This window comes from Strongylocentrotus purpuratus, unplaced genomic scaffold, assembly GCF_000002235.5.
Source record: "Strongylocentrotus purpuratus isolate Spur 01 unplaced genomic scaffold, Spur_5.0 spur5_scaffold_14, whole genome shotgun sequence".
NCBI lineage: Eukaryota > Metazoa > Echinodermata > Echinoidea > Camarodonta > Strongylocentrotidae > Strongylocentrotus > Strongylocentrotus purpuratus.
In genome coordinates, this window is record NW_022145599.1 from 3,847,418 (window position 1) to 3,875,096 (window position 27,679).

The window sequence follows — 27,679 nt, forward strand, 5'->3', positions numbered from 1 at the left end:
ACACATATATATAGTATATAGTGAACACTGGAAAGGTCAAAAGAGACAATGAAGACTGACAGATAAGACATACACATATCATTTTAAAAAATACATAAATAACAGAAAATAAAGCAAGGAAAGAGAGAAATGCAAGGATAGAAAATATTGCAGCAAATGTGAAGAGTAAAGAAAAAGAGAGCAGAGGTGGATAAGAGAAGAAAGGAGAGTGATATCCCCTTTTCTATTCTTCTTCCTCTTTTGTCCTTCCCTTTATCTCCTCTTTTTCTTTTTTATTTCCCTTTCCTTCCTTCTCTTTTATTTTTTGAATTGGGGGGGGGGGGGGGGGGGGGGGAGGGGGAGGCAACAGCCTGAGAGGCAAGTCCTTTTGCCCCCCCCCGATCTCCTTCCCTCTTTTCTTTTCTTCTTCCTCTCCTTTTTTCCCTTTTCTCTTTTTCCATTTCCCTTCTTTTCCTTTCTCTCTCTCTCCTTTTTTTTTGGGGGGGGGGGGCGGGGGGGGGGCCCCAAGGCTCGCTTGCCCCCCCCCCCCCTGGATCCGCGCCTGGGTCTATGTAAATCGAGTAGATCGTCATCGGTGAGGGAATTAAAAGCCATCTGATCGTTCAGATCAGCCATATGGGGTTTAGAAGCAGTAGCTGAAAAGAAAAAAGCGCATAAAGTATAAAATCAAATAAACCATTGGTGGTGCTCTTAGTATGCAGGTGCAGAAGAAATGAGATAAGGAAATTAAGGAAGACGGGACAAACATATGCAGCAAGACGAATAATAGAAACAACTGACAAACACAGACACAAAGAATCATACAAGGGCACAGTAAAAGAATCTTTTGACATGACAAAAACAAATCGCAGAAATAGTTTAAGTATGCTTACATACCATGTGATTTGTGATATTTGAATATATGGTGTTTAGCAATATGATGTAACTTGTGCAGTTAAAAGAAAGAAAAAGGATATAATATCAATTAATTCTTCTGAAAGTTGTGTAATGTCTCAAGTCAGATTATATTTCTTAAATTTGATATACTGTATATAGCTTTTTTTTATCCAATGATTATTTATCCTATGGAGATCCTAATATCAATTCTAATTAATGATCCTGTAAATTGCTATATAACGGGATGATTTTCATGGTCATGCGTCATGTGATCAGGTTTTACACACATTCATTCTTATGAATATTTAGTTATTATCTTTGTTCGCATGCGCGGAGTTGCTGCATACAAAAATATTTAGTATTTGATCGCTTTTTGATCCGTTCGTAGCTTGTTTAACATTTATGTATGCATTTTATTCATCATATGTTCTTATTCTAATGTTGATCGTAATCTGTTTTAATTATCGATATTCATCGTTCTGTACAAAAATCATGTGCACATATGTTCTTCTCCTACTTTCTGTTTACATGCCTAAGTTTCTGTCTGTTTGTCTTGCATTCTTGGTAGCCTAAGAAGTACATTTATATTGATGTCTAAAGAATAAGAGTTTAAAATTGGGAACTTAGAAGAAACATATTTGGTCTTTAGTTTAATGATAGAAATGTTTGTGTAATTTGAGGGTTTTTCTAGTGTCTGACAGTGAAGTCTATAGAAAGTAAACAGGTTTCCTTGCATAATTTGAATACTAGGACACTGCTAACGTTTAAATAGGATATATGTGACATATTCCTGCAAAGTTCTACAGAATTCATGTTGTCTGCAAATGGGAGATATATGTTACGAACCTTATACATATTCATGTATATTCATTATGCGAATGAGGAGGTTATAAGGAAGTTTGATTAAAAACCCAGCACTGTCATATTTACAGGTATTTTATTGTGTTGTTTCAATACTGTTGCTGCATTTTGTGTGCTGTGAAGTGCAGGAGGGTTAGATAGATAGATAGATAAATGGTATTTATTGGTTCATTTCCATGTATCGCAGTTACAAGTAACTGAATTGTGCATGAATGAAACATTGATGGTGAAGACAATTATACATTTCAAGTGATATCACAGTAAAAAGTAACTGAATTGCACATGAGTAAATTGCTGGAAAAAAGCAAGTATACATTTCAAGATGTCACACTACAATCTACATAATTATGAAGAGCGTGTATATACTATATACCATTAATCTTATACAGTATTTCAATTTAAAAATTTGAGTTAAAAAGAAAGAGAGATGGGAAAGCAGGAGAGAGAGAAAGAGAGAGAGAGAAAGAGAGAGAGAGAGAGGGGGGAGAAAGGGGACAGATGGACAGAGAGGGAAAACAATTATGTACATGTTGATAAAATACAAAGATACATTGCAAGACAAATATGAATATTATAAGGTGAACATTAGAGATATTACAATATAAATATAGATATGCATCGCATTCTTCATGTCATAAAAAAATACATTGACTAACTTGGTAAAAAAAATCAGACCTCAAATTTATGAATTAATTATATACTAAGAATATGAAATTGTAATTTGTTTCAGAGTATATTAAATACATACATAAAAAAATGTTGTTATACAAACGGATCAAATCTGGGATTGGGCTATTCTGCATACGTTTAGTTTTGCACCTGGGTTCAGGGATCTTGTTAGTTCTTCGCAAAGTTCTATTGTGTGCTCTTTGGGGTATAAATTGTTTGAACTGGTCTGTGCATGAAAGAGTTTTTTTTTACAGAAGGTAACACATTTCGACGACTTTCCAATGTTTGTAATTTCGATTTTGGAAGAGCGTTTGCGTAACTATGATAATCCTTTCCAAAGATAATCCTCAATGCACGTTTTGTAATCTTTCTATGCATTGTTTTTGTGCACTAGTGACACCTCCGCTCCAAACTTGAGTAGCATATTCAAGGATTGGGCGAATACAGCCAATAAAAATAGTAATCTGATCTTCATGTGAAAGACCGAACTTCCACAAAGAACGGAGCTTATATAGTTTCGCATTCGCTCTTTTTTCAATATTTCTGACATGGGCTTCCCACTTCAAGTCGTTTTGTATCGTGACACCAAGTAATTTCACCTGTGAAACAGTTAAAAGAACACAATTTTCGAGAATAATGGAAGACTGATTGACTGGTACTCTTGAAAAACAAATGTCCATTTTAATACACTTCGTAGGATTCAATTGCATTTTATTAATATCAGCCCACAAAGATAGACATTCTACAGCTTCTTGCATGTTTGAAATTTGGTTTGTTTTATGACACTCAACTAGTGTTAGATCATCGACATATGTAAACATATGTATACTTTCAGAAGACCTTTTATATATATATATATATATATAGATATAAAACCAATTGGTTTTGCCCATGCTGTAAGCTACTAAAATCAATGAAAAAATAGGGATCTGACAATTTATTCATAAGTCTTTCAAATTTCATTGAGCTGGAGTATAGAGCATGTATTTATTTTCTTAAATTGTTTTCAAACTTCAAGAAAATATAAAACTCATTCAAATATTTGTTTTCTGTGTTTATTTATTCATTCCATCAAGATTCATGATTCAACTCTTCCAATAAGATACAGTATGCATTACCTCTCAACACTTCCTTTTGCACACCCACTACTGCCATATGATTCATAAAAACAATATCTAGGGGCCTCATATGGAAAAGGGACAGTGCACAAGCTTATGAAAGATGATATTAGATATTGTTTATTCATTGCATTCATTCTGCAAGAGAGACATACACTGTTGGTCATAATGGTAGAATAATTATTTTTACCCCAATTTATTGAATGATTTTGACAATGATATTCCTAATAGATCTAGATAATAGCATGCATTCTCATATTTTATTGAATGATAATTGGGGAGTGTTTGTTTTGCGTGATTGCTGAAGCATGTGTGTGCTACAATGCTAATCAACTAGGGGACCTACGTCCTTAAGTTATAACTGACAGTAATGGGGATTTATACCTCATAAAAGGGCACTAAAATAGCACATCAACAACGTTTTGATCCTGGGGGCTCACAGTAACGAGGCCATTGCTTAGCCAATGAATCAGGACTGTACGCAGCGGGCGTAAGGGTACGTCGACGCCCCCACAAAAACATAAAAACAAAGAAAATGCAATAAATGTTCAATAATTCATTTCATTTTGCCCCGACCCCCAACATAAACAAATCTTCTATGTGGGTATGCCTTGAACCATAATGCATGGCCCTACAGAGGAATTTTTTCTTTTTGGGACTAGGGAAAAATGCAATGAATTATTGAAAATGTACCCTAGCGCCCGCTGCGTACAGTCATGATTCATTGGCTAAGCAATGGCCTCGTTACTGTGAGCCCCCAGAATAAAAACCATGTCGATGTGCTATATAAGTGCCCTTTTATGAGGCATTCGTCCCCATTGCTGTCAGTTATGACTTAAGGACGTAGGTCCCCTAGTTGATTAGCATAGTAGCACACACATGCTTTAGCAGTCACGCAAAACAAATATTCCCCAATTGTCATTCAATAAAATCTGAGAATGTATACTATTTTCTAGATCTATTAGGAATAAATCATTGTCAAAACTATTCTACAAATTGGGGTAAAAATAATTATTCCACCATCATGACCAACATTGTAGATACCTTCTACATAAATCCACTTGGTTGGCTTATCTATTGATTGGGCGATTCATTGATTGATTAAATAATTGACTGATTGATTGACTAAATGATTGAATGATTGATTGAGTGATTGATTAAAACAGGTATTGGGTGATACGGAGCTCAGTCATTAGAGTGACTCTGTAATATTGTTGAAGGTTGATGGAAAAAAAAGGTTATTTTTGTGTGAAATGTGACTTATTATATTCCTTCTACTGTACTAACCCTCTGACATGCAAAAAATCCTTTCAAAATCCTCAAACCACAAAGATATTTATATTGTTGTCACTGTACCCTCTAGCAGTAAATTCTACCAACCATTCTTCAAATTTTCCCAACCGTTTTTCCATAAAAATAAGACATCAGACAGGCTTTAAATATCTGTCAACACTTAAATGTCTGGAATGGTATATATAGAGCTTATTCATTGCTATGTGACGATTTACATTCACCTAAAATGTAATTAAATTGTAATAATATAGTTGGGAGAATTAAGGAATCGATCAGATCAGTTATTTCTAATTTTTATCATAATGATAAAAATTGGAAATAACTGATCTGATCAATTCCTTAATTATGGTCTGTTTTCACTCAAACTTTCAGATTATCTTTAATTGTACATTTAGCATTGAAGTCAATACCCAAGACCAAAATCCAGTTGAAACCAATTGGAGTAAAACCAATTGAAACCAGTTGCCAACTGGTTTCAATACTGGTTCCAATTGAAACCAGTTGAAACCAATTGCCAACTGGTTCCAGGTGCCTAATTGGTTTCAACTGGAACCAGTTGTTCCAATTTCCCTATTGAAACCAGTTGGCTTCAATTGGTTTCAATTGGTTTCAACTGGTTTCAATCGGTTTCAACTGGTTTCAATTAGTTTCAATTGGATCCAATTGAAACTTACAGTGGACATAACCGTAATTAGTTATAAGTTAATTAGCTCTTGCACTAATTATCGCTCATGTCAACACAGAAGCATTGTTATATGTGTCTACATTAAGTACAATGTAAAGGGCATTATAATATGCAGACCATATAATATACTTAACAATGTGTGTGTGTGTGTATTTGGTTTTTACAGACGTGTATCAATCAGATATGATTATTTACGTCTGGGGACCGACCTTTAACGTCACCATCCGAAAGACGTGACTCAGTTTCGAACCTGCGTCCTCGGCTGAATCAGTTTGTAACTTCCACTGTAAGCTGGATTACAGGCGCACGCCACAACGCCTAGTTGGAAAGGAAACAAGTTGTTGTTGTTGTTGTTGTTTATTGTTGTAATGGCAATCAGTCAAAACCTGACTATTATCACCAACGCCTTTCTTTTTAATATTAATTTCTTTCTTTCTCTTTTTTTTTTAAATAAGAGTATCAAAAATATAATTTAAATATAGGCTTCTCTCTTTTTTTTATTCTTTTTTTTTCCCCCTTAAAATGAAATGAAAGAGAAAATAGATGAAGAAAAAAATAAAAAAATAAATAAATAAAAATACGACAAAATGTAGATTTTTGTATCCTGTAGGTTACCGCGTAGTCCTGTCCGTTCTAAGACACCGTCCAGACACCGTCCTGTCTCTCGGGTGTAGACAGGGGGCTCCCTTTGGGATACATAATTAATCTGGAAACTCGAAAGAAGAAAGGAATTGATCAACAATTATAAAATCAAGAGGGTACTTTTCCGGGGAAATTGGCTTTGAGCGACCTCGCAGACTTTAATGAATCTTCGATCAAAAGAAAAACAATTTTGTGATAGAGTGGTGTTTATAATACATGTTGCATTGGATAATTAAACTTTTTAGGGGAAACAAACAAAATGTGGGCTTTTGTGAGTGGTGGTGCAAAAAAAAAAAAAAAAAAAAAAAAAAAAAAAAAAAAAAAAAATGCTCGATTATTTTGGGTTAGTTGAAACGTTTCGTTCTTAGAACGAAACGGTATAAAGCGTATTGAATGTTAGCTTCTGATGAATTTAAGAGCCTTAAAATATCGTCGGGATTTATACAATCTGTTTCAGCGAGTAGCATGGATCTTTCAATTAAATATTTCGGGCACTTTGCTATAAAGTGTTCAGTGGTTTCTACTTCTCGACACGAGTTACAGTGTCCAGTTGGATGTATTCCCATTCGGCCTAGATCCGCGTTAAGACCAATGTGTCCAAGTCGTAAACGACGTATTATCTTTTCTTTTGCTCGCTCTAGTTTGCAATTGAAGGTTTGTGCAACCGATTTTTGGATTGTTTTGTAATGTGTATTTGGAGAAACCTGCCATCTTAATTGCCACAGCTCGGTAAAATGCCTCTCTAAAATGCTGTTCACTTCTGAGATATTAAGGCTGTTTGTTATTTCAATGTGTTTGCTGAGGGCTGCCTTAGCATGAAAATCCGCACATTCATTTCCCGTTATTCCACAGTGGGAGGGAATCCATTCAAAGCTAACATTTATATTTTTTAATTTAAGGTGGGATAAGCTTACAAGTATTTCTGAAATAAAATTCTCTTCTTTTTTGTTCTTTATTGCTACTAAGGCACTTAATGAGTCGCTGAATATAACTGATCCTACATATAAAGTATCTAACTGGTGTAACCAATTGAGGGCCAGCATTATCCCCGCCAGCTCAGCTCTATATGAGGATGTTCCGTCAGACAATCTCTTTGATTGTTTACACGCGAAGTAAGGAACATAGAAAGCTGCAGAACAACGTCCTTCTTTAGGAAGTTTGGACCCATCTGTGAATATGTGAAGTTGGCTGAACCATTTTGTGTTTATTATTTCTAAACTTCTCTGTTGCAAAAGTAGTGAATTATCAGATTTGTTTATCTGACTAGCCAATTCAATTGATATAACAGGCTCCGTTAGTAACCATGGGGGGAAGTTTAGGGGTTTTAATTTTTCTACAGAAAGGTGTTTGTTAGAGTTTTCTGTTCGATAACCAAACGGTTTGTTGCACTGTTTTCCTTTCATATACTGATACTGCCAACAAGGTTGTAAACTTGGAAAAACTGGATGCTTAGGTTGCTGTTCTATGCTGTGCTTATATTTTAGGGCTAGTTGTTGTCTCCTAAGATCTAATGGGGCTTCTCCCATTTCTACTTGGAGAGACGCTAGTGAAGTTACCGGTAGGGCACCTGCACATATCCTTAAGGATTGGTATTGAATCGAATCTAACACCTTCTTTACGTTTTCCGATGCACTGTCGTAGGCTTCACACCCGAAGTCCAAAAGGGGGCGAATATAAGCTCTATAAACCATTATTAAGGACTTAGATGAACTGCCCCATGACGTACCAGTTAAACATCTTAAAATATTTAACTTTCTCTTGCATCTGGTGGATATATACTCTATATGTTGGGTCCAGGTAAGTTTTTTGTCAAATAATATACCTAGGAATCGGTGTGTATTTTCACATTTTAGTGGTATTTTGTTTAAAGTGAGGTTTATCTCATGGTTTTTGGTACTTTTGGTGAAAAGTAGGGGAACAGTCTTTTTTAGGGACAATTGGAGACCCCAGGACGTAAACCAGCTATGTAGGTCATCAATATAATTTTGTATTTTTTTGGTAATGAAAGGAATATTGCTGCGTGAGATCCATATCGCGCAATCATCGGCATACAAGGATATTTTTATCGAAGGGTCTGTTGGGATATCGTTGAGCATTATGTTAAAGAGTGTGGGACTCAGTATGCTACCTTGCGGGAGACCTCTCTCCATCTTGAACTCGTGCGATAGTTGTCTACCAACGCGTACCTGATAAGTGCGGTCTTTTAAAAAGTTGTGAAGAAATCTAAGCATGTTTCCTTGAATACCTATATTTCCTAGTTTGTGAATTAGGCCTTCTATCCATACTGTATCATATGCCTTATTTATGTCTAAGAAAACGGCTAAAGTATGCTCTTTATTATTTATACTCTTCTGGACATCGTTTTCAAGATTTACTATATTGTCTGTTATACTACGGCCTCTTCTGAACCCACTCATAAAAGTAGGTAATATCTCATGCTTCTCTAAAAACCAATCAAGTCTTGTTTTAATCATCGTTTCCATGATTTTTATGAGACATGGCGATAACGCTATGGGTCGATATGATGATGCCTCACTTGCATTTCCGTTCTGTTTTAGGACTGGGACCATTATCGCGTGTTTGAGTTGGGGAGGGATTTGGTTGGATTCCCAGATTAAATTAATGAAATGTAGTACGTACTCTCTCGCCACAAGGGGCAAGTTTTGGTAAACTGAATACGGTATTCTGTCTTTTCCAGGAGCAGAATTTTTTTTCTTTTCGATGGCTCTATTGAATTCTGCTAGTCCGAATGCCCCATTCAGAGTATGTACTTTACTTTCCTTTAATGTATTATCCATTATTTCCTGATTCGGCTGCCAACTTCGGGTTTTTTCTGTTGATTTTGGCGCTTCTGTAGTAAAAATTGTATGAAAGAAACCTCCAAGTAACTCCGCCTTGTCTTGGTCCGACTGCATAATCCTTTCTTTGTCTTTCAGTACTGGAATTCTTTTTGTTTTGGTTTGTATGCCATTCAATCTTTTAATGCATTTCCAGATGTTAGATTCCGGGACAAATCGATTAAGTTTCTGGCAGAAGTTGTTCCAGTATAGTTGTTCACATTGACGAAGGAATTTCTGCGTCTCTGCCTTCTTCTTCAAAAAGTCGTTTAAATTCTCAATCGATATTGTTCTATTTAGTTTCTTTTTAGCTCTATTTCTCTCCTTTATTTTATCTGAGCACTCCTTATTCCACCAAGGGATGGGTTTTCGTTGTCGTTTACCTTTTTTTGGATAGGTTTTCTGAATAACCTCGGTGATCGTACTGATAAAGTGTAGATATAACTCTGTTGGGTCTTCACTTACATTTTTTTCGTTTTCCCGATGAAACATTTTTTCACACTCTACCGAGAAAAGTGTCCAGTTCATGTTCCGAAAGGACCATCTGATATCTTCCATTTCGTCTTGTTTATTATCGTTGTGCTTTTTATCTAGTATGATATGAATAGAGATTGGGTAATGATCGCTTCCAAATTTGTTTTGTAAAGCGCGCCACTCGCATTTGCCAGATAAGAGGGAGGACGTAATAGATAGATCTAAAACTGATACTTTTGCGTTCTTCGGATCCATTCTTGTTCCGGACCCATCATTTAATAAAACCATATTTTTTTCGTTTATGAAGTTTTCAATGATCTTGCCATTGGGGTCCGTTTTTTCACTCCCCCATAAAGTATTGTGTGAGTTAAAGTCTCCTACGATGATATATTTATCGTATTCTTGGATGCTTTTTTGAAGTTCTTGCATGATAATTTGGTTTAGTTGTTTGCATGGGTTATAAAAATTCACAACTCGATAAATAGAATCAGCTACGTATAATTCTATGGATTGTAATTCTAAATCTGTCTCATCTCTAGAGGAGTGATTGTATTGGATAGAGTCATGAACATAAAAAGCACATCCACCTCGATATTGGGATTTTCTGTTTTTGGGGATACAAGTATAGCCTGGAAGGGTTAAGTTCCTAGTGTCATTGAACCAAGTCTCTTGGATACAGATTAAATGAATTATTTTATTTGTTCTATTATTACAGTCTACAAATTTTAAGAGCTCATGTCCATGTGCGGACATGCCTTGTGCGTTCCATTGGAGAATGGAAAGCACAGCTATTGTTGTTAAATAACTAACTGCACCCATCATACTGCTCGTGATGCAATCTTTTGTAGTCTTTCCGCTGCTACTTTAACCAGCTCAATAATATCAACTTCTCTTTTATCTTTTTCAAAAATCATTATCAATTGTACAATAGAGTGCAATATTTGTTCATTTCGTTCTGATGTTGAGGCGTTTCCATTTCTGACATAAGTATTTGTTAAATTTGCGTTCCCCGCGAGTTTTGTATTTCTGTTTGATTGATTTTGATCTTGGGAGTATAAGGAAGAGGGAACTTTGGATGGTTGTTCATAATGTGGAGCACTTGAAACTTTGGTAGGGGGTTCGTAATTGGGGGGAGACTCTTTGTTTGTTTGGGGTTGATGTGCACTCTGTTGTTGAGCGCTCTTTTGAATGGGTTCTGGGATAGGGTTGGAATTTTGATCATGACGTTGTTTTTCGTTCCATGCCTTCGAGGCTTGTGCGTAAGTTAGTTTGTTTTCGCATTTGAATTGCTGGACCTGTTTTGCCTTTTTAGCTTCTTTGCAGCCATTATAGGCAGCGGAGTGGGCTTCTCCACAATTTACACATTTTGGAGTTTCTTTTCTTTGGCATTGTTCAAAAGTGTGGGGATCTCCACAGCGAACGCATCTCAACTTCGATCTACAATGAGCAATGCCATGACCAAACATTTGGCATCTGTAACACCTGGGAACGAGTGGGATATATAACGAGACTCTGAATGTCTGAAAAAACATAGAAACCTTTTCTGGAAGTTCTGAGTTAAAAGTCAAAATGACACTTCTAGTCGGAAAGTACTCTGGCTGCAGATTTGTTTCGTTTTCATTTCCTTTGTTTTCTTTTCTTTTCTTCATGATTCTTTTAACTGCTATTACTTTTTGGCATTTCAGCTCTTGTTCTATCTCTTTCTCTGTCATGTCTACCGGGATCCCTGAAATGACTCCTTTCACACCCACGATCTTCTCTTGTACTTTAACTGGAATGTTACCGATTGATTGGATTTGGTTAAGGTTTCGATGTTGTTTTGGGGTCTTGCACTGAACAAGAATTCCGGAGTACGTGTGTTTGATAAACTCAATCATAGGTGATTGGCCCACACATTCTTTGATTGATGTAGCTATTGCTTTAGGGGTTACGTTCTTTAAGGATTTGGTCTTATCTATTGGGACTATCAGGGTTTTCAAAAGTTGGGTGCTAGTATGGGTGGAAGTGGTGCGGTTAGAGGAGGGGGTTTTGTAGTCAGTATTTCGTGAGGTGTCTGAATCTGAACTGGTCGAGGAGTCCGTTCTGAGGGAGATAGATTCTACAGTCAGACTTCCTTCACGTTTTCGTTTATTTTGGCGTTTCTTGCCATACGTGACTGTCCGAAACTCCTCGTCCAGGTTGAAACTGTCGACCTCCGGAGCGGAAGTCGACATGATTGGGTGTTAGGGGGAGGCGGGAAAATCAAATCCCGCCGTGCGTGTGTGTTAGAGGGTGCGTATAGAAAGCCCAGATTTTGTTTGCCTACCTTATTCTGTATAATCCAATTCACCACGCTTATGGATCCAATATCCTGAACATATATGCAATGAAACCAACTTCCAGAAGAAAAGTATAATTTTCCAGTGAAGATATGAAATTTTTCCCGAAAAGTTGACCGGATTGAGAGAGCCTGTGAAAAACACGTCCACGCAGCGAGAGGCATTGCCATTATATATGTTTGTATTTGATGTATTTTGTACATGGTTAGTGTTTTACTAATCAACATTTAATCTGTGTAATTACAAAAATATGTAACTAATGAACATGCTTATCATTGCTAATTAATCTTTATATTTATCTAAAACAAATGCATTACTTGCAAATGTAAATTAATTAATAAGTACATTATAAATCAAAATAAATTACATAAAACATTGATCTGCACACAAGCAGATAATATGCAAATTAACTGGTTTCAATTGGATCCAGTTGGGTAACTGGAAATATTTCCAATTGGAACCAATTGTGTAACTGGAAATGAATTCTAACTGGAACCAGTTGGGTAACTGGAAATTACTTCTAACTGGAAATGAATGCTAACTGGAACCAGTTGGGTAACTGGAAATGACTTCTAACTGGAAATGAATGCTAACTGGAACCAGTTGGGTAACTAGAAATGACTTCTAACTGGAACCAGTTGGGTAACTGGAAATGACTTCTAACTGGAACCAGTTGGGTAACTGGAAATGACTTCTAACTGGAAATGGATGCTAACTGGAACCAGTTGGGTAACTGGAAATGAATTTTAACTGGAACCAGTTGGGTTACTGGAAATGAATTCTAACTGGAACCAGTTGGGTAACTGGAAATGACTTCTAACTGGAAATGAATGCTAACTGGAACCAGTTGGGTAACTGGAAATGACTTCCAACTGGAACCAATTGGGTAATTTGAAATGAATTCTAACTGGAACCAGTTGGGTAACCGAAATGACTTCTAACTGGAAATGAATGCTAACTGGAACCAGTTGGGTAACTGGAAATGACTTCCAACTGGAACCAATTGGGTAATTTGAAATGAATTCTAACTGGAACCAGTTGGGTAACCGAAATGACTTCTAACTGGAAATGAATGCTAACTGGAACCAGTTGGGTAACTGAAAATAAATTCTAACTGGAACCAATTGAGTAACAGGAAAATCATCTTACTGTTTCCAGTTAAACTTCTAACTGGAACCAGTTGGGTAACTGGAAATGACTTCTAACTGGAACCAATTGAGTAACTGGAAAAATTACCTTACTGGTTCCAGTTGCACTTCTTATTGGTTTGAACTGGAAATGAGTACCCATAACAATATTTTCCAGTTCGGCAATTGGTTTCAACTGGAAATTTTATATTCCAATTGAAACCAATTGAAACCAATTGAAACCAGTTGAAACTGTAGCGGCTCTTACATTCGCCCTACTTACATTCGTCCTACTTTCACCGTACATTCATGTCTCCTGTATTTTTCCATCACGGTACTATATTCATTATTCGGACCACGTGTGTTCATTCCTCCAATCGAGCATCGTGGTTCCGCGCATCGTTCCCCCGCGTATTTTCAACTCCACGAGGTTTTTCTTCACTCCCGCTTTCACCTTGGTCGAGTCAAGACGTCTCCGTAATTTCCTCTCCACGCTGTATTCTTCTGTGCCTGTCGTCTATTCTACGGCACGTCAACTCTTTCTCTGCCGTGTTCATCGGGCTGCAGTCTCCCAGTGGAACGTTATAGTCAGGACCGACATGGCGCCTGACTTTCCGCTGGGAGCTGCCAGTTTCTTCGTTCCGGTAGCTCTTTCCACTCACGAGCTCATCATTTCACCGCAGCTCATCTAAACATTTCTTCATCAAAGTCCGGCGCATCAAACGAGCAACTATTACTACTCAGCACCAGTGCCGGCTTTGCATGTCTACGTTTCTACTCTTTGCCTCCGACATCAAGCGATTCTCTGCTTCGTCGTCGAGCGCCACATCTCTTCTCTTCTCTTCTCGCCTGAGAGCTTCTTCACTATCTTCATCACGGACGTCAGCGTCGAGATTCTTCACGGCTCTTCAGCCACGACTACGAAGCTTCATCTCCGCCTTCAAGCCTCCGCAGCATTCATCGCGTGAGCCCCTTCCTTCGTTTTCATCTCTCTTCATCTTCATTGGACTTTCGACGCCATTTCTATTCTGTCGTAAGCTTTCATTCATTATGTACATCGCATTTATTCATGTTCATTCTCATCCTTAATCATTATGTAATCTTCGTGCAATATTCACATTTTCAAGTCTGCTACTTTTGCTTGACTGCACTTTGCAAGTGCATTGTCAGCTTTGTTCAGTACCCAATAAATTAACGAAAAGGGAACACTTTCTTTCTTGTATTTTATTGTCAGTGCAACCTTGCTTCCTCGTAGCTAAAATAAAAATAAGAGTTATGTTGTGTGACGAGTGAACACGCTTTCAAATATCCATTCACAATACCTCACACTCATATCTCTAAAAAACCAATTGAAACCAGTTGGAGATTTCAACTGGTTTCAATTGGATTTTGGTCCTGGGTACCTTAGCAACAATTTCTTTCATCTGAACAATGTTACCAAGTCCATTTAAAGAAAAATATTTGATAAGAATAGAAAATTGTGGTAAATAAACTCTCAAGGTGACATTGTTTAAAAGGGTAAAACAGAGTAAAACAAAATATATTAAAATATGCAATATGATTAGCTGAGCTTTAATAAAGAAAAATTAGTCATGGCAGGTACTGTCTTTTAACCCTATTTAGCCCGGGGAGGGGGGGGGGGGCTTTAGAAGCCCCCCCCCCCCCTCGACATTTTTCGCGATAATTTTTTAACGCAAGAAAATCTTGCACTGAAATTTTGTGACTTTTTTCTTTCGAGTCTTGCGCATCTTTTGAAAGAAATTTTTCGAAAATCGGACGTACCATTACAAAGTCACGTGTCCTTTTGTCTTTGCATGTCAGCCCAAAAATCGCTTATTTTTGTGATTTGTGTACAAAACATATGGAAATCTCATTTTTCAAATAAAGAGATAAAACATTGGTTATTTGGTCTTGTTTATAGTTTAGGTGTTTATTTTGGGTTTAAAATAGTTGAATTATAGTTGGAAATGAAATAAAATAACAAAAACAATAAAATACATTAGTTAAAAAAAACAAGGAAATACATAAGAAATTATCAAAACAATAGATAACATAAGGAATAATCCTGGTTTTTCAATTTTTTGTGTTGTATTATTATTCCAAATAGTCTAACAAATATATGTAGTGAGAAAGAATGCTTAAATATGAATAATGTCTGATTTATGGGCAAAAATGTGAATTTTATGACCTTATTTGCATAAATTACCATAAATATGCAAATGAGTGAATTTTTCAAAAAATTGAAATTACCATAGTATTCTATACACTTCACTTGACATGGATGCAAATTTTCGCGGCGATCGGGCGTTTCACGGCCGAGATCATAGTGGGGGGGGGGGGCCTTAGAAGCCCCCCCCCCCCCCTGGGCTATGCAGTTTCAAAATAGCCCGGGCTAAATAGGGTTAAAATAAAATTGACCAATAATATGGCAAATCACTTGACCCTCTGATAACTACCAAAATATGTTGATTAGCGATTCTGGTTCTTCTGGAGTACTTCCGGAGTACCTTCTTATGAATTCCAAATCCTCTCCTGACACTCCTGGGGGGCGTTTCACAAAGCCTTTTTTCAATGACAAAAATCAGTGACAAATCTGCTGATAACCAATCAGAAGCAAGGATTTCAGTAGCTTATAACACAAACTGTCATTTGTCGCTGATGACAAGTTTTGTGAAACGTCCCCCTGCTATTACCATGTCTTTATGAAATTGCAGATATTTCAGAATGCACAGAACCCTCTGGTGGAAGTTCAACAATATACATATATTGTATAATCAAATTGAAAATACAAATTGGTCTTCAGCTGAATGGAACACCAAGTCTTCTTGATATACATAGACAATTAAAAGTTTACATTTACATGTATTACCACCAGGATGATGGTGCTGAGCTTCAGCTTTTCTTTTCTTACAAACATTCTCGAACCATTCTCGATCAGTTCTGCCTTCGTCATCATCTTCAAGCAGAAATACATCCTCTTCCTTTATAGGGAAAGACAATCTGAGCACGTCCATCGTAGGACATTTCCCAAATTCCACAACAACATTAATCTGATCCCTAGCTGTCAAAAAGTTGTGTTGTATCTCCAGAGACCTCAAGCACTTGAATCTTGGTGCTAGAACAGCCAGTCGAGCAGCGACACCTTGAATTCGGCTCAGGTTGCAGTGTTCTAGATCAAGCTCTACCAGATTGTTAGCTACATTCCTGATAAGTCTCTCTGCTGCTTCCCAGTTGCGCCCAAAGTCATAGTTATCTCTCAAGAGCAGATGCTGCAGGCCTCGGGTATGATGAGATCCAGAGAGATACTCGATGTCCTCTTTAGAAAGCATACAGCAGGTTGCATCAAGGAGGGACAATGACTGCTCCATGGGGCTAAGTATTTCTGCTAATTTCCGGGTTATACGATTTGCAGATAAATTGAGGTATCTGAGGTGGGGAAGACGACGGAGAGTAGACGCTAGCTCCTTGACTGCTGAGTCACCATGTTCATTCGTAAAGTTCAGGGTGTTATACCTAAGACACAATGTGGTGAGTGCTGGGAACTGTTGAATAAGGTCCAAGATCCTTTTGAGACCCTCATTTCTAAGGCTATTGTAGCTCAAATTAAGCTCTGTTGTTCTCTGTGAAACGTAAAAGAGAAACTGATTTTGTAAATGGGTATACAGTCAAACTTGTCTTAGTGGCCACCTCTCTAAAAAAAAGCCACCTGTCTACAATGGCTTCCTTTTGCGTTTCCCTGGGGTGGTCTTAATAAACAGGTTTTACTGTGCATGTATAAGTATAGCTTTAAATGCATGACTGTAAATAGAACAATTAGGTACCGTATTTGCCGGCGATAAGGCCGCAGTGCCGTAGTACAGATTGCCATCTAATGTAGGCGAGGAACTTCAAAGGAACTTCAAAGAAATTGTGTCTTCTAACTGGACAAATTTGTATATATCTTCATATTTTTGTAGTGATCATTTTCTGATGTGATATCGTGTTATTTTACTTCATCCCATGACAATTAAGATACGGACGAACCGTTACCACGGTATACCTGGAACTTCTTCATTTAAGTATAAACTTCCGAAAGGAATTACATGTGACAGCATATATTTTGCTCTGGAAGTTATTTTCAAGGCCCACGAATCAGTTCCTGAGGGGCTTGCCACTACAGACTTTTATTTAGGGGAACTAACTCAAATCTACCCCGAATTGAATGTCGAAATTTGCCGCCATTTTGTCCTTGTCAAGGAAACAGAACGTGGTAACCGCTCAAGTGTGTCACTATCAAACAACGAAGACAATCATGACAATAGCTCTATTGTCAGCGTTACGTCGTCTCACCATGGAATTTCAAGAGATGGGCGCTGCTTGATGTGTGACTTAAAATGTAACGTAAAAGAACGAATATGCATGAAATGTAAATGTGTGCATCAGAGAATCGATCAATTATCAAGTGACATGAAAGAAGTGAAGCATGTTATTGAAGCACTTCTTGATGTCCCGCGTCTAAAGGAAAAGTCAATCCCATCAAATCATCGCTCTCCAAACGTCACCACATCATCATCGATACGACCTCCACAATATTCGACATCGACATCGGTCCAACCCCCTCAAATCTCACAACCTTCGCCACCTGGCACTTCTAGCCGTCCTCTTCGTCATCCATCTACTCGGCCTATCCCTTCTCAACCACCACTGCAACCATGGCAACAAACCTATCGCCCTCCATTGGATAGCTTCCCACCAATTCGCTCCACACAGACAGCCTCTCTACAGCCACCGTTGCCATACCAACCAACGCCACCATTTCAGTACATCCAGTCACGTAATCGCACACACCCCCAGCCACTCCCACCAGAAGAAAAGGATAGCTTCCCATCAATTCGCTCCACCCAGCCAGTCCCTCTTCAGTCAACGCAACGTACATCGTTTCCATATCAACAGACGCCACCATTTCAATACACCCAGTCACGTGAACGCACACACCCCCAGTCACTCCCACCAAGACAACAATACAACATGCCAATGAACCATCGCTCGACTTATGCTTCAGTAGTCAGTGCACCAACATCACGTAATCTAAGTCGCGCATTTCAAGGATGTGAATTCTGTGGAGAACCGAACCACCGCGCTCATTTCTGCCGACATGGGGCTCCACTCCAGTGCCGCCAGTGTCTGCAGACTGGTCATAAACTAAGATATTGCCCCTATTACTAATATGGTGGCCAAGAAGAGAGCGCCTCTAATAAATGTCATATGTCAAACCAGGATACTAATGTCAATATTATACCAGATATTTCTTCCTTCAAGAAAAAGTCTACGAACCATTTTTCACAACAACTCAATCTTATAAATGGTAAAATCCCTAAACTATCGAAAGGAAGTCTATTTTTGCATTTGAATATCAGAGGTTTGGTAAATAAGATTGATTTAATACGATACCTTTTGTCTAATAATAATATTGATGTTCTTTGTTTTAACGAAACTTTTTGTGATTCTTCTATATCCGATAATGTAATATCGATCGACAATTTAAGAGTTGAACGTAAAGATAGAACACGCCACGGTGGAGGAATAGCTATTTATATATCAGATAAGATTTTTTATACCAGAAGATACGATTTGGAAAGTCTGGATTTAGAAATGATATGTATTCAAATTACTTTACCTTTTCAGAAAAGCATGTATGTTATTAGTATATACAGATCTCCGTCATGTGATGTTTCATTTTTTGAAAAACTTGAAGCAAGGTTGGAATCAATATGTTCTTCAGGTTCTTCAATAGATGAAATACTCGTTTTTGGAGATTTTAACTGTGATTTTAGTAAATTAAAAGATACACGTTTATTTCACAAACTAGATTATTTGACGAGTTCGTACAACTTTATTCAATTAATCGATATTTTTACGCGCGTTACGAAAAACTCCGCTTCCATTATTGATCTCGCTTTTACAACTCGTACTTCAAAAATTGTCGAACATGGATGTATAATGACTTCTCTTAGTGATCATTACATGGTGTATGTTATTCGAAATTTGAATTCAAGACAGAAAAAGTCTCTACCTAAAACTGTTTCCTTTCGCTCTTTAAAAGATTTTGACGATCAGGAATTTTATGATCTTTTAGAATCTGCATCTTTGTCAAATTTATGTGACATTGACGACGTTAATGTTTTCTGGAGAACCTGGAAATTAATTTTTACCTCTATTGTAAATAAAGTTGCACCAATAAAATCATTTCGTGTTAAAGATCAATCGCTTTCGTGGATAACGTCACATATTAGAACACTGATGAAGAAAAGAGATAATATTCATAGAAAATTATTGAAAGTAAAGAAAAAGATTTTATTGCAAAAAGATTCCCATTTAAATACAATGTGTGAAGAATTATGGTCAAAGTACACCAATCTAAGGAATGAGGTCAATATATCTATGTTTAAAAGTAAAACTGAATATTTAAAGAAAGAAATCAAGAAAAATGTAAACGATGTTTCAAAGATGTGGAAATGTTTAAAGTTATTATTACCAACAAAATCCTCATCATTTCCTTCCATTCTTTACGACAATGATATGGTGTTTAATAACGATGACGCTATTGCCAATGCATTTAATGATTATTTTATTCGAATAAATGCTAAGCTCGCGCAAGAGATGAATGTCATACAAGCCGACGAACATGATATTGGGGATGTTTTTAATTGCTATCCTTCCAATTATGTTTTTAACTTTGTTTCCACCAATGAAAGCTATGTTGAAAAATTGATTTCAAACTTGGATTCTAACAAAGCAACAGGGTCTGATGATATTAATATTATCTTCCTAAAAAAATCTAAAGCTTTTATTGTACCAACCATTACTCAATTGATTAATTTGTCTTTTTCAACAGGAGTCTTTCCCAATGATTGGAAGTATGCAAAGGTTTTTCCGTTTTTCCGTTATTCAAAAAAGGCGACATTAACAATATTGGTAATTTTCGTCCAATTTCCATCTTACCTGCAATAAGTAAACTCATTGAAAGGACTGTTCATCAGCAATTGTATGATTATTTAATAGAACATAATATCCTCAGTAAGACGCAGTTCGGGTTCCGGCCAGGTCATTCTACAGCCTCGGCTCTTGGGGCTTTAACAGACAGTTGGTTACACTGCATAGATAAAGGCCTCATTGTAGGGGCTCTTTTTATTGATTTAAGACGAGCTTTTGATACGGTTAATCCAGATATTTTGTTAAATAAGTTAAAGAAAATAGGTTTGAGTAAGTTATCATTAGCTTGGTTTGACTCGTATTTAAATAATAGAAAACAATATGTTGCTATAAATGATTCTAAATCAACTGATCGCTGTATTTCTGTTGGAGTTCCACAGGGATCTATTTTGGGCCCGCTCCTATTTTTGATTTATATAGATGATATGTCAGAAGTTTTGAAACATGGAAAAATTGTAATGTATGCCGACGACACGACACTTTATGTAAGTGGACCCACCTTTTCGGATGTACAAATTAAATTGCAAAGTGATTTTAATGTTATATGTACATGGATAAAATGTAATAAACTCTATTTGAATGTTGATAAAACCAAATTTATGATCATCGGAAGTAAACAAAGATTAAACCATTTTAAAAATGACAGTATTACATTAAAATATGAAGATATATGTGTCGAACAATGTAAGATCTTTAAATGTCTAGGTATTATGATCGATGAAAACATATTATGGTCTGATCATGTAGATTATTTATGTAGAAAAGTGTTTGCCGGACTTGCCATGCTTAGAAGAGTTAAACCATATGTAGATGACATTTCATTGAAATTATTATACACATGTCTCATACAATCACAAAATGATTATTGTTGTGAAATTTGGGGAAACAGGTTTTTAAGTCATATAGATAAGATAACTAAACTACAAAAGAGGGCTGCAAGAATGATTTTAAACTGTAATATGTATACCCCATCAAAGGAATTATTTACTCGCATGAATTGGATACCATTTCAAGAGAGGGTTAAATATTTTAGATGTATATTTGTTTTTAAATGTCTTAACGATTTATCTTCAGACTTTCACAAAGATGTTTTTCAAGAAGTATCAACTCAACATAATTTTTACACACGGCAATGTACTCGTCATGACCTGATTATTGATAAATGTCATACTGAATACCTTAAGAATGCAATAAGTTATGATGGTGCTTCTCTATGGAATAAATTACCTTCTAATATTAAGCAGATAAGTAATGTAAAGACCTTCAAATTGGCACTTAAGAAATATTTTTTCCACCTTGCTGTTGAATCAGGATAGGTTTTGAGGAACACCTTTTTTTAATTATTTTTTACTGCTAGTCTGCCTCTATTTTTCTTTAAGCTCTCTCTCTCGCTTCTTTTACTTAATCCTTTACTCTCTTAGCAAGTGATCTATTTATACTAGCATTCATCATAATTGACACTGATTAATATGTTTGATATTGTATATTTATTTTCAATATGTAATACTGTTCTATTAATGTATTCATACCTAATTGTTTGTTTTATCTTTTTAATTGTATATACATGTTTTACAGGGCCTCATGGAAGACCAACTTTTTGTTGAATGAGCTACCCTGGTGAAATATAAATAAATAAATAAAATAAAATAAATAAATAGGCCGCACCCCCGATTTTGACATTTAAAAAAAAAAAAAAAAAAAAAAAAAAAAAACATTTTTTTTTGTTTTTTGGTTGTTGTTGTTGTTTTGTTGCCGAAAACCCACGCGGGGAAGGACCTTCATTTAAAATCGAGGTGCAGTTAAAGGCGCTGATTTGTGCTTGTAAACTTGTCACAAATAATAGTAACAATGTCGTTTTTAGAAGAATGTGTAAGATCATTAATGTGAATTAAAAACAATAGAGTACTAGGTCCTAGGATAGAACCTTGTGGTACACCATTTGTTATATACAAAAAATTGAGGAATTATTATTATAAACTAAATATTGAGATCTATTAGAAAGATTACTTTCAAACCAAGATGACAGACAAATTTTAGTGTTGTTGTAGTTTCCGAGTGGTGAGTCAACACACTGATTACTGAGCTGGGAGACATTGCCAGGCATAGCGCCATAAATCGTAACTAAAAAATAAAAAAATAAAAAAATAAAAAATTTTACTCTTTCGCCGCATAGGCCGCACCCCGACTTTTTGATATTTTCTCTTCCAAAAATACTGCAGCCTATACGCCGGCAAATACGGTATACAAAACTTAGACCCAAATTTAGATCTCATAAGACGCCCTGAACAATACCAACTTAGGATTGGACCCATGACTTTTCATATGCAGTCAAGAGCCTCACTCGGTGTGTTACAAATATATTGAATATTCATATTAAAAATACATTAAAAATAGGTTAATGTTGTGCACATGCACGTTAGCTGTGAGTTGGTGAATGGAAGAGCAATTAAAGCACCAAGTTTGGATAAAACTTGGCTTATTTTCCCTGATGTTTAATACTTTTTAAATTTTCTTGTGTTAGTGAGGTGCTGGAGATGATCCTTAACTATTGTAGAAACATATATTTGTATAAAGTACACCGCAGTGCTCAGTTGCTCACAATAGTTGCTTTTCACAAAAAGGCAACACACTGGAATGACCGGATGCATTTTATTTGGTCAAACAAACAAAAAGGCACATGGGACCAGTAGATATGAGGTTACCAAACAATAAGAAAAAAGCTGCAGATAAAGGTGTTGAAAAGGTATGAAATTTAACACCAACAGCATACTAAGACACTCATGTCGGGTTATCTAAAGTTGAAACAAATTGTACATAGTTCCAGGTATAATACAAATGCACAAATCAGTATCCATGTGTGCTGTAATTCATTCATGATGAAAACTGGAATCATGAAAGGCAGAAATTTCATACCTGGTCTGTTCAACTTTCTTGGCTGATGAATAATTCCAAGTTTGTATCATTATCTCTGCAGAGTCTACCTACCTACCTAAATTGCCATTACGTAACAGCTCACCTCTTTTTCAATCAAATCCAAGACCCTCTCCACAAGATCTGTACCACACTGGTCTATCGTGAGCCGTTTGCTGCGGACGTGTATATTGGCATATTGGAGCTGCTTACTTTTCTTGAAGACGGCTTTCATCTCTTGTCCGGTAACCCTTGAATTCATCAGGATCCTCAGTTCTCGGTGCTCTGATAGAAAATATTTCAATGCACCTTTTAGATATATTCAACAGCTGAACAGGATCAACATTAATAAAGCCATCGGCCCTGATGACTTGCCAAACAGAGTTCTCAAGGAATTTGCTTGCGAGATCAGCATACCCATGACAGACATTTTCAACTCCTCAGGGAAGGCAAGGTCCCTCAGATCTGGAAAGACGCAGATGTTGTTCCCGTGCAAAAAGAGAAACCTCCTGTCATCACAAAACTCAGGCCTGTGTCACTAACATCCCAATGTGCGAAAGTTTGTGAGGGATTCGTGGCTAAATGGATCCAACATGACATGGGGCCAAATATTGAACGACATCAGTATGGAAGCCTCAAAGGCTCATCAACCACACACTGTTTGATTGAAATGATGAATCAATTCTACAAGGAATCAGACAAACAGGATTTTGTAGGAAATCTTGTGGTCACAGATTTCTCGAAGGCGTTCGACACGGTAGACCACACCGTGGTTGTAACTAAGCTCTTAAATATGGGAGTCCGTCCGGAAATCATCCCGTGGATCGCCGACTTTTAAACGAATAGGCACCAGAGAGTAAAATACCAAAGCGCTATCTCCTCCTGGAAGAAACTAACCTGTGGCGTTCCCCAAGGAACAAAGATCGGCCCCCTAGCCTTTCTAGCAGTCAATGACGCACTGGAGTCGACAGAGTTGCATACATGGAAGTATGTAGACGATCTTAGTATCGGCGAGACCAAGACCGTCAATGAGCCTTCTCACCTGCAGGAAGCTGTCAACGACCTGGTGCAATGGGCTGACCAAAACTACTTGAAACTAAATGCAGCTAAATGTAAACAACTGCAGTTTTGCTTCAAGAGAACCAAACCAGCACCCCCAGACATATCTCTAGACCCGAATGTTTTGGAGGTGGTCAATGAAACGAAAATCCTCGGTGTCTGGGTTCAAGGTGACCTAAAATGGGACAAACAAGTCAAAGAAATGATGTCGAAGAGCAAGAAACGGGTACATATACTGAGCAGACTGAAGAGATTTCGAATCCCACGAGAAGATCTAGTTGCCGTATACAAGTCCTACGTCCGGCCAGCTCTGGAATACGCAGCACCGGTGTGGCACCCTGGACTCACAAAGCTGCAGACTAGTGCACTGGAGCTGAACTCACTTACACAACTGCTCTCAAAGAAGTTCAATAGAAACATTAGAAGAAAGAAGGCATGACCTATGTACAAAGTTTGCCGAAGCATGTGTACGTTCCCATATATACTCGAATGTGTTCCCTCTCAACGACACAACTCATTCCATGCAGCTCAGGACCAGCCGAACGTACAAATCTATCAATGCCAGGACACAAAGATATCAGAATAGCTCCATTCCATTTCTGACAACTTGCCTAAATGAATAATGCCAAGGTTGTATAAAAGGGGTGAATAGAGAACAATGTACGCCTAACTCTTTTTGACGAAACCGGTGTCACTATTTATTTAATTATTATTATCGATATATATTTTGAAATCAGAACATATTTCTCATATAATTATATTTCCAGGGGCATAATTGATTATCGAAGCATGAACATGGGTATTACGCATAGCATTACAGGTATCAACAAGGTTATTTTTTGTTCAATTAAGCACTCAAATACCTTATCAATGACTTATTTACCCAATCTCTACTGAATGATGCAAAACCAAATTAGATAATATTATTAATGCAAATATTGTTGTTGTATATATATATACATTGAATTATTCTTAATGCTAATATTATGAATTGTCACTAGAAAGTGATCTAACTATTGATGACAATTCATTGTCTTTGTTAATTATATGGTATTTTAACTAGTAGTATATTTGAAACAATTGTGAAAGAAATATGATATGTTTTTAATTGTAAATTGTCATGCAATTCAGCCCAGGCTGCGAAATGATGATATTAATAAACTGAACTGAACTGAACAGACATGGTCCATATATAAGAAATGAAACATCTCCACAACAGCACAGGCGCACAGTTTTCTCAATGACAAATGATTTGACGGACATAGACAAATAATACTACCAATAAACAGACAGGCGTAAATGGTCAATTTTGACTGAACGCCAAAAATACAAACTACAACACAACAGGGTCCTAGCAAAAGATCAACATATACAAAACTGCAAAAAATACTCTCCTGTTTGCTGGAGCTCCATTAAGATTTGTGTAGGTGCACTTTTTCACAGTAATAAAAGTATTTTAATTGTGTTTTTTTTATTTTTTATTTTTTTATTTTTTATCAAAGCTCTTTTTCAGTTTACCAGAGCTATTTTTTGAGCTTTCAAGAGCTTAATTGCTTATGCTCCCTCTTTTTCCCTGCTGATATACAACATGGTTATATGGGGATTTAAATACATGTATTACCTTCAGAACGCCGGACCTCAACAACTCCCCAGCAATAGCTTACTGTTGCTAACAGGTCACTACCGTTAATCAAGCTACACAATGTATGAATGTATGCATGGGAGTGTGGGAATACATGCACCACATAGTAGACACTGGTCAATATTTCAACCTTTTAAAACCACCCATTTTTTTTCTTCAATATTCATGTCAGTTGAAATTTGTGACACCAATTATCCAATGATGACTGATACTATTTATACTCTACAGGCAGATCAATAAATGAGACATTTCAGAATAAATTCAGAAGACATTTCACAAGAAAACAATATGGAGAAATGGATCACCTTTAGATGCTACACTCCTGTGTTTCTTCACAATGTCTTTTGTCGCAGCTTGTCTACCTTTCAGTAGAGTATTCAAAAACAAGTTGTTTGTTCTGTCACCTAAAGAGAGACGAGAGAAAGGGTGAGAAAAGGAGGGTGAGAGAGAGAGAAAGGGTGAGAAAAGGAGGGTGAGAGAGAGAGAAAGAGAGAGGGATGGCGAGAGAGAAAGAGAGAGAGAGAGAAAGAGAGAGAGAGAGAGAGAACATGAAAGATATATGGGGGAGAATGAATGTAGAGAGACGGGGAGAAAGAGAGATATTTAATGATGTGTATGAAGATAAAATGCAAAGAAAATTTGTGCTATTTGTATGCATGATTAATGTACTCCAATGTTAGAAAATTGAATTACAAATATCTTTGTGTTGTTTGTGACATACGCAGACCTAATTCATAATTTGCTAAATGAGAGAGAATACATCGAACATTTTTCATCATTGCCACGGCTCTCCTTAAAACAAATATAAAAGGAAAGTTAATATTCTGCCGATGGGATGGATATTCAAGCTTTGCACCCACCAACAGATTCTGCTTCAACTTTTGCAACTATCAAAGTTTTTATTAAATGCAATTTAGAGTTGCAATAGACTCTTAAAAATTCCATTTATAACCGCTTTTATCATGACCCATACGAGCAAAACTTACTGTTATTTAATGCTTACTGAGGTTGAGTGAGGTGATGTCAATGTCTTGAATTCTGCTCTCTTTCTGCTCTGATATAGCAATAGCTGCAGCTAGAGCAGGATGATGCTGTTCATTAGGCCCTCGAATGCTGGGTAAACTGATTTAAATAAGAAAGGAAAAAAAAATGTACAGTTAACATAACAATCTTTTGAACAGATTTGATTAAAGTGCAGACACGTGGTCATCTTCTACATGTAGATTATCTGTTAATTAATGGAGTTTTGGTTTATCATCTATCATCATCATTTATTAAAGTCAGCATTTTCCCTCCTACGAGGGGTTACTGACTTTCACCCAATGACCCAATGATGACACTCCCTCCCTACACTACTTATTGTCTCGACTATTAAGCATCCTCTTCATTTAGACCAACCATACTACTTTCTTTCTTCACTGTATCTTTCCATTTCTTATTTTATCTTTTTAAAATATTATATTTTCAATCACAAACCTTTTCTCATGTTATCATGGATGATACAGAAATAAAGTACACATGAAGCAGGAGAAAATGTGCAATGAAATAAGCAACTTTCTTTTGAAACCCAAAATTTGGAGCAGAATGTAATCGGATATGCTCTTGATACAAATTATTCAGCAGACGTACAGAGTATTAAAGTGAATTAAATCCTCTTTACACCGATTTCAGTCTCTCTCTGTTTATTGAGTCCTTTGATTTGGGGCCATAGAGCTACTATCTCCATCCACTTGAATGCAAATATGTTAGTTATTGTGGCCTGTTGAAATTGACTAGAACTGGAACGGCATGCTCCTCAGTGAGTGGAAAATGTGCTCTGAAATCTAGCAAATTGGGTAATAATAATGGTAACTTATGCTCGGGTCAGTTAGTGGTTAGTGCAGATAACTTATTATCATCCTTATAACTGCCAAGTGGTGTGGGGGGAATCATGTTTATTCATGCAATATGTAAAGTACATATCATCCACGTACTTTGAAAAATAATGAAGGGTTGAAAAGTTGAGTGAAGCTAATGGCCAGGCCCCAACAATAGCTTTGGTATAAACAGCCAAACCCCTTTCTAAACTCGCTGCCAATAAGACAGGATACAGATGATGTGGAATGACCTTGAGAGCATACAAGGTCGGGTTCAAGTTCCTGGTCACTTTCAGGGCAGCAGCATCAACAAGCGAAAGAAGATCATGAGCCATTCCTG

At 36.8% G+C, this 27,679-nt stretch overlaps 1 protein-coding gene across 1 annotated transcript; it reads right to left on the reverse strand.

Moving 5' to 3' along the window:
- Nucleotides 1–15,380: 15,380 nt before the first annotated feature.
- LOC105443597 lies at nt 15,381–27,674 on the reverse strand. Its single transcript, XM_030984943.1, has 5 exons — nt 27,574–27,674; nt 26,487–26,605; nt 25,789–25,887; nt 22,889–23,067; nt 15,381–16,520 (listed from the first exon to the last, which is right to left on the reverse strand). The coding sequence occupies exons 1-5, from the start codon at nt 27,672–27,674 to the stop codon at nt 15,675–15,677; spliced, it is 1,344 nt and encodes a 447-aa protein (XP_030840803.1). The 3' UTR covers nt 15,381–15,674.
- Between the last annotated feature and the right edge of the window lie 5 nt (nt 27,675–27,679).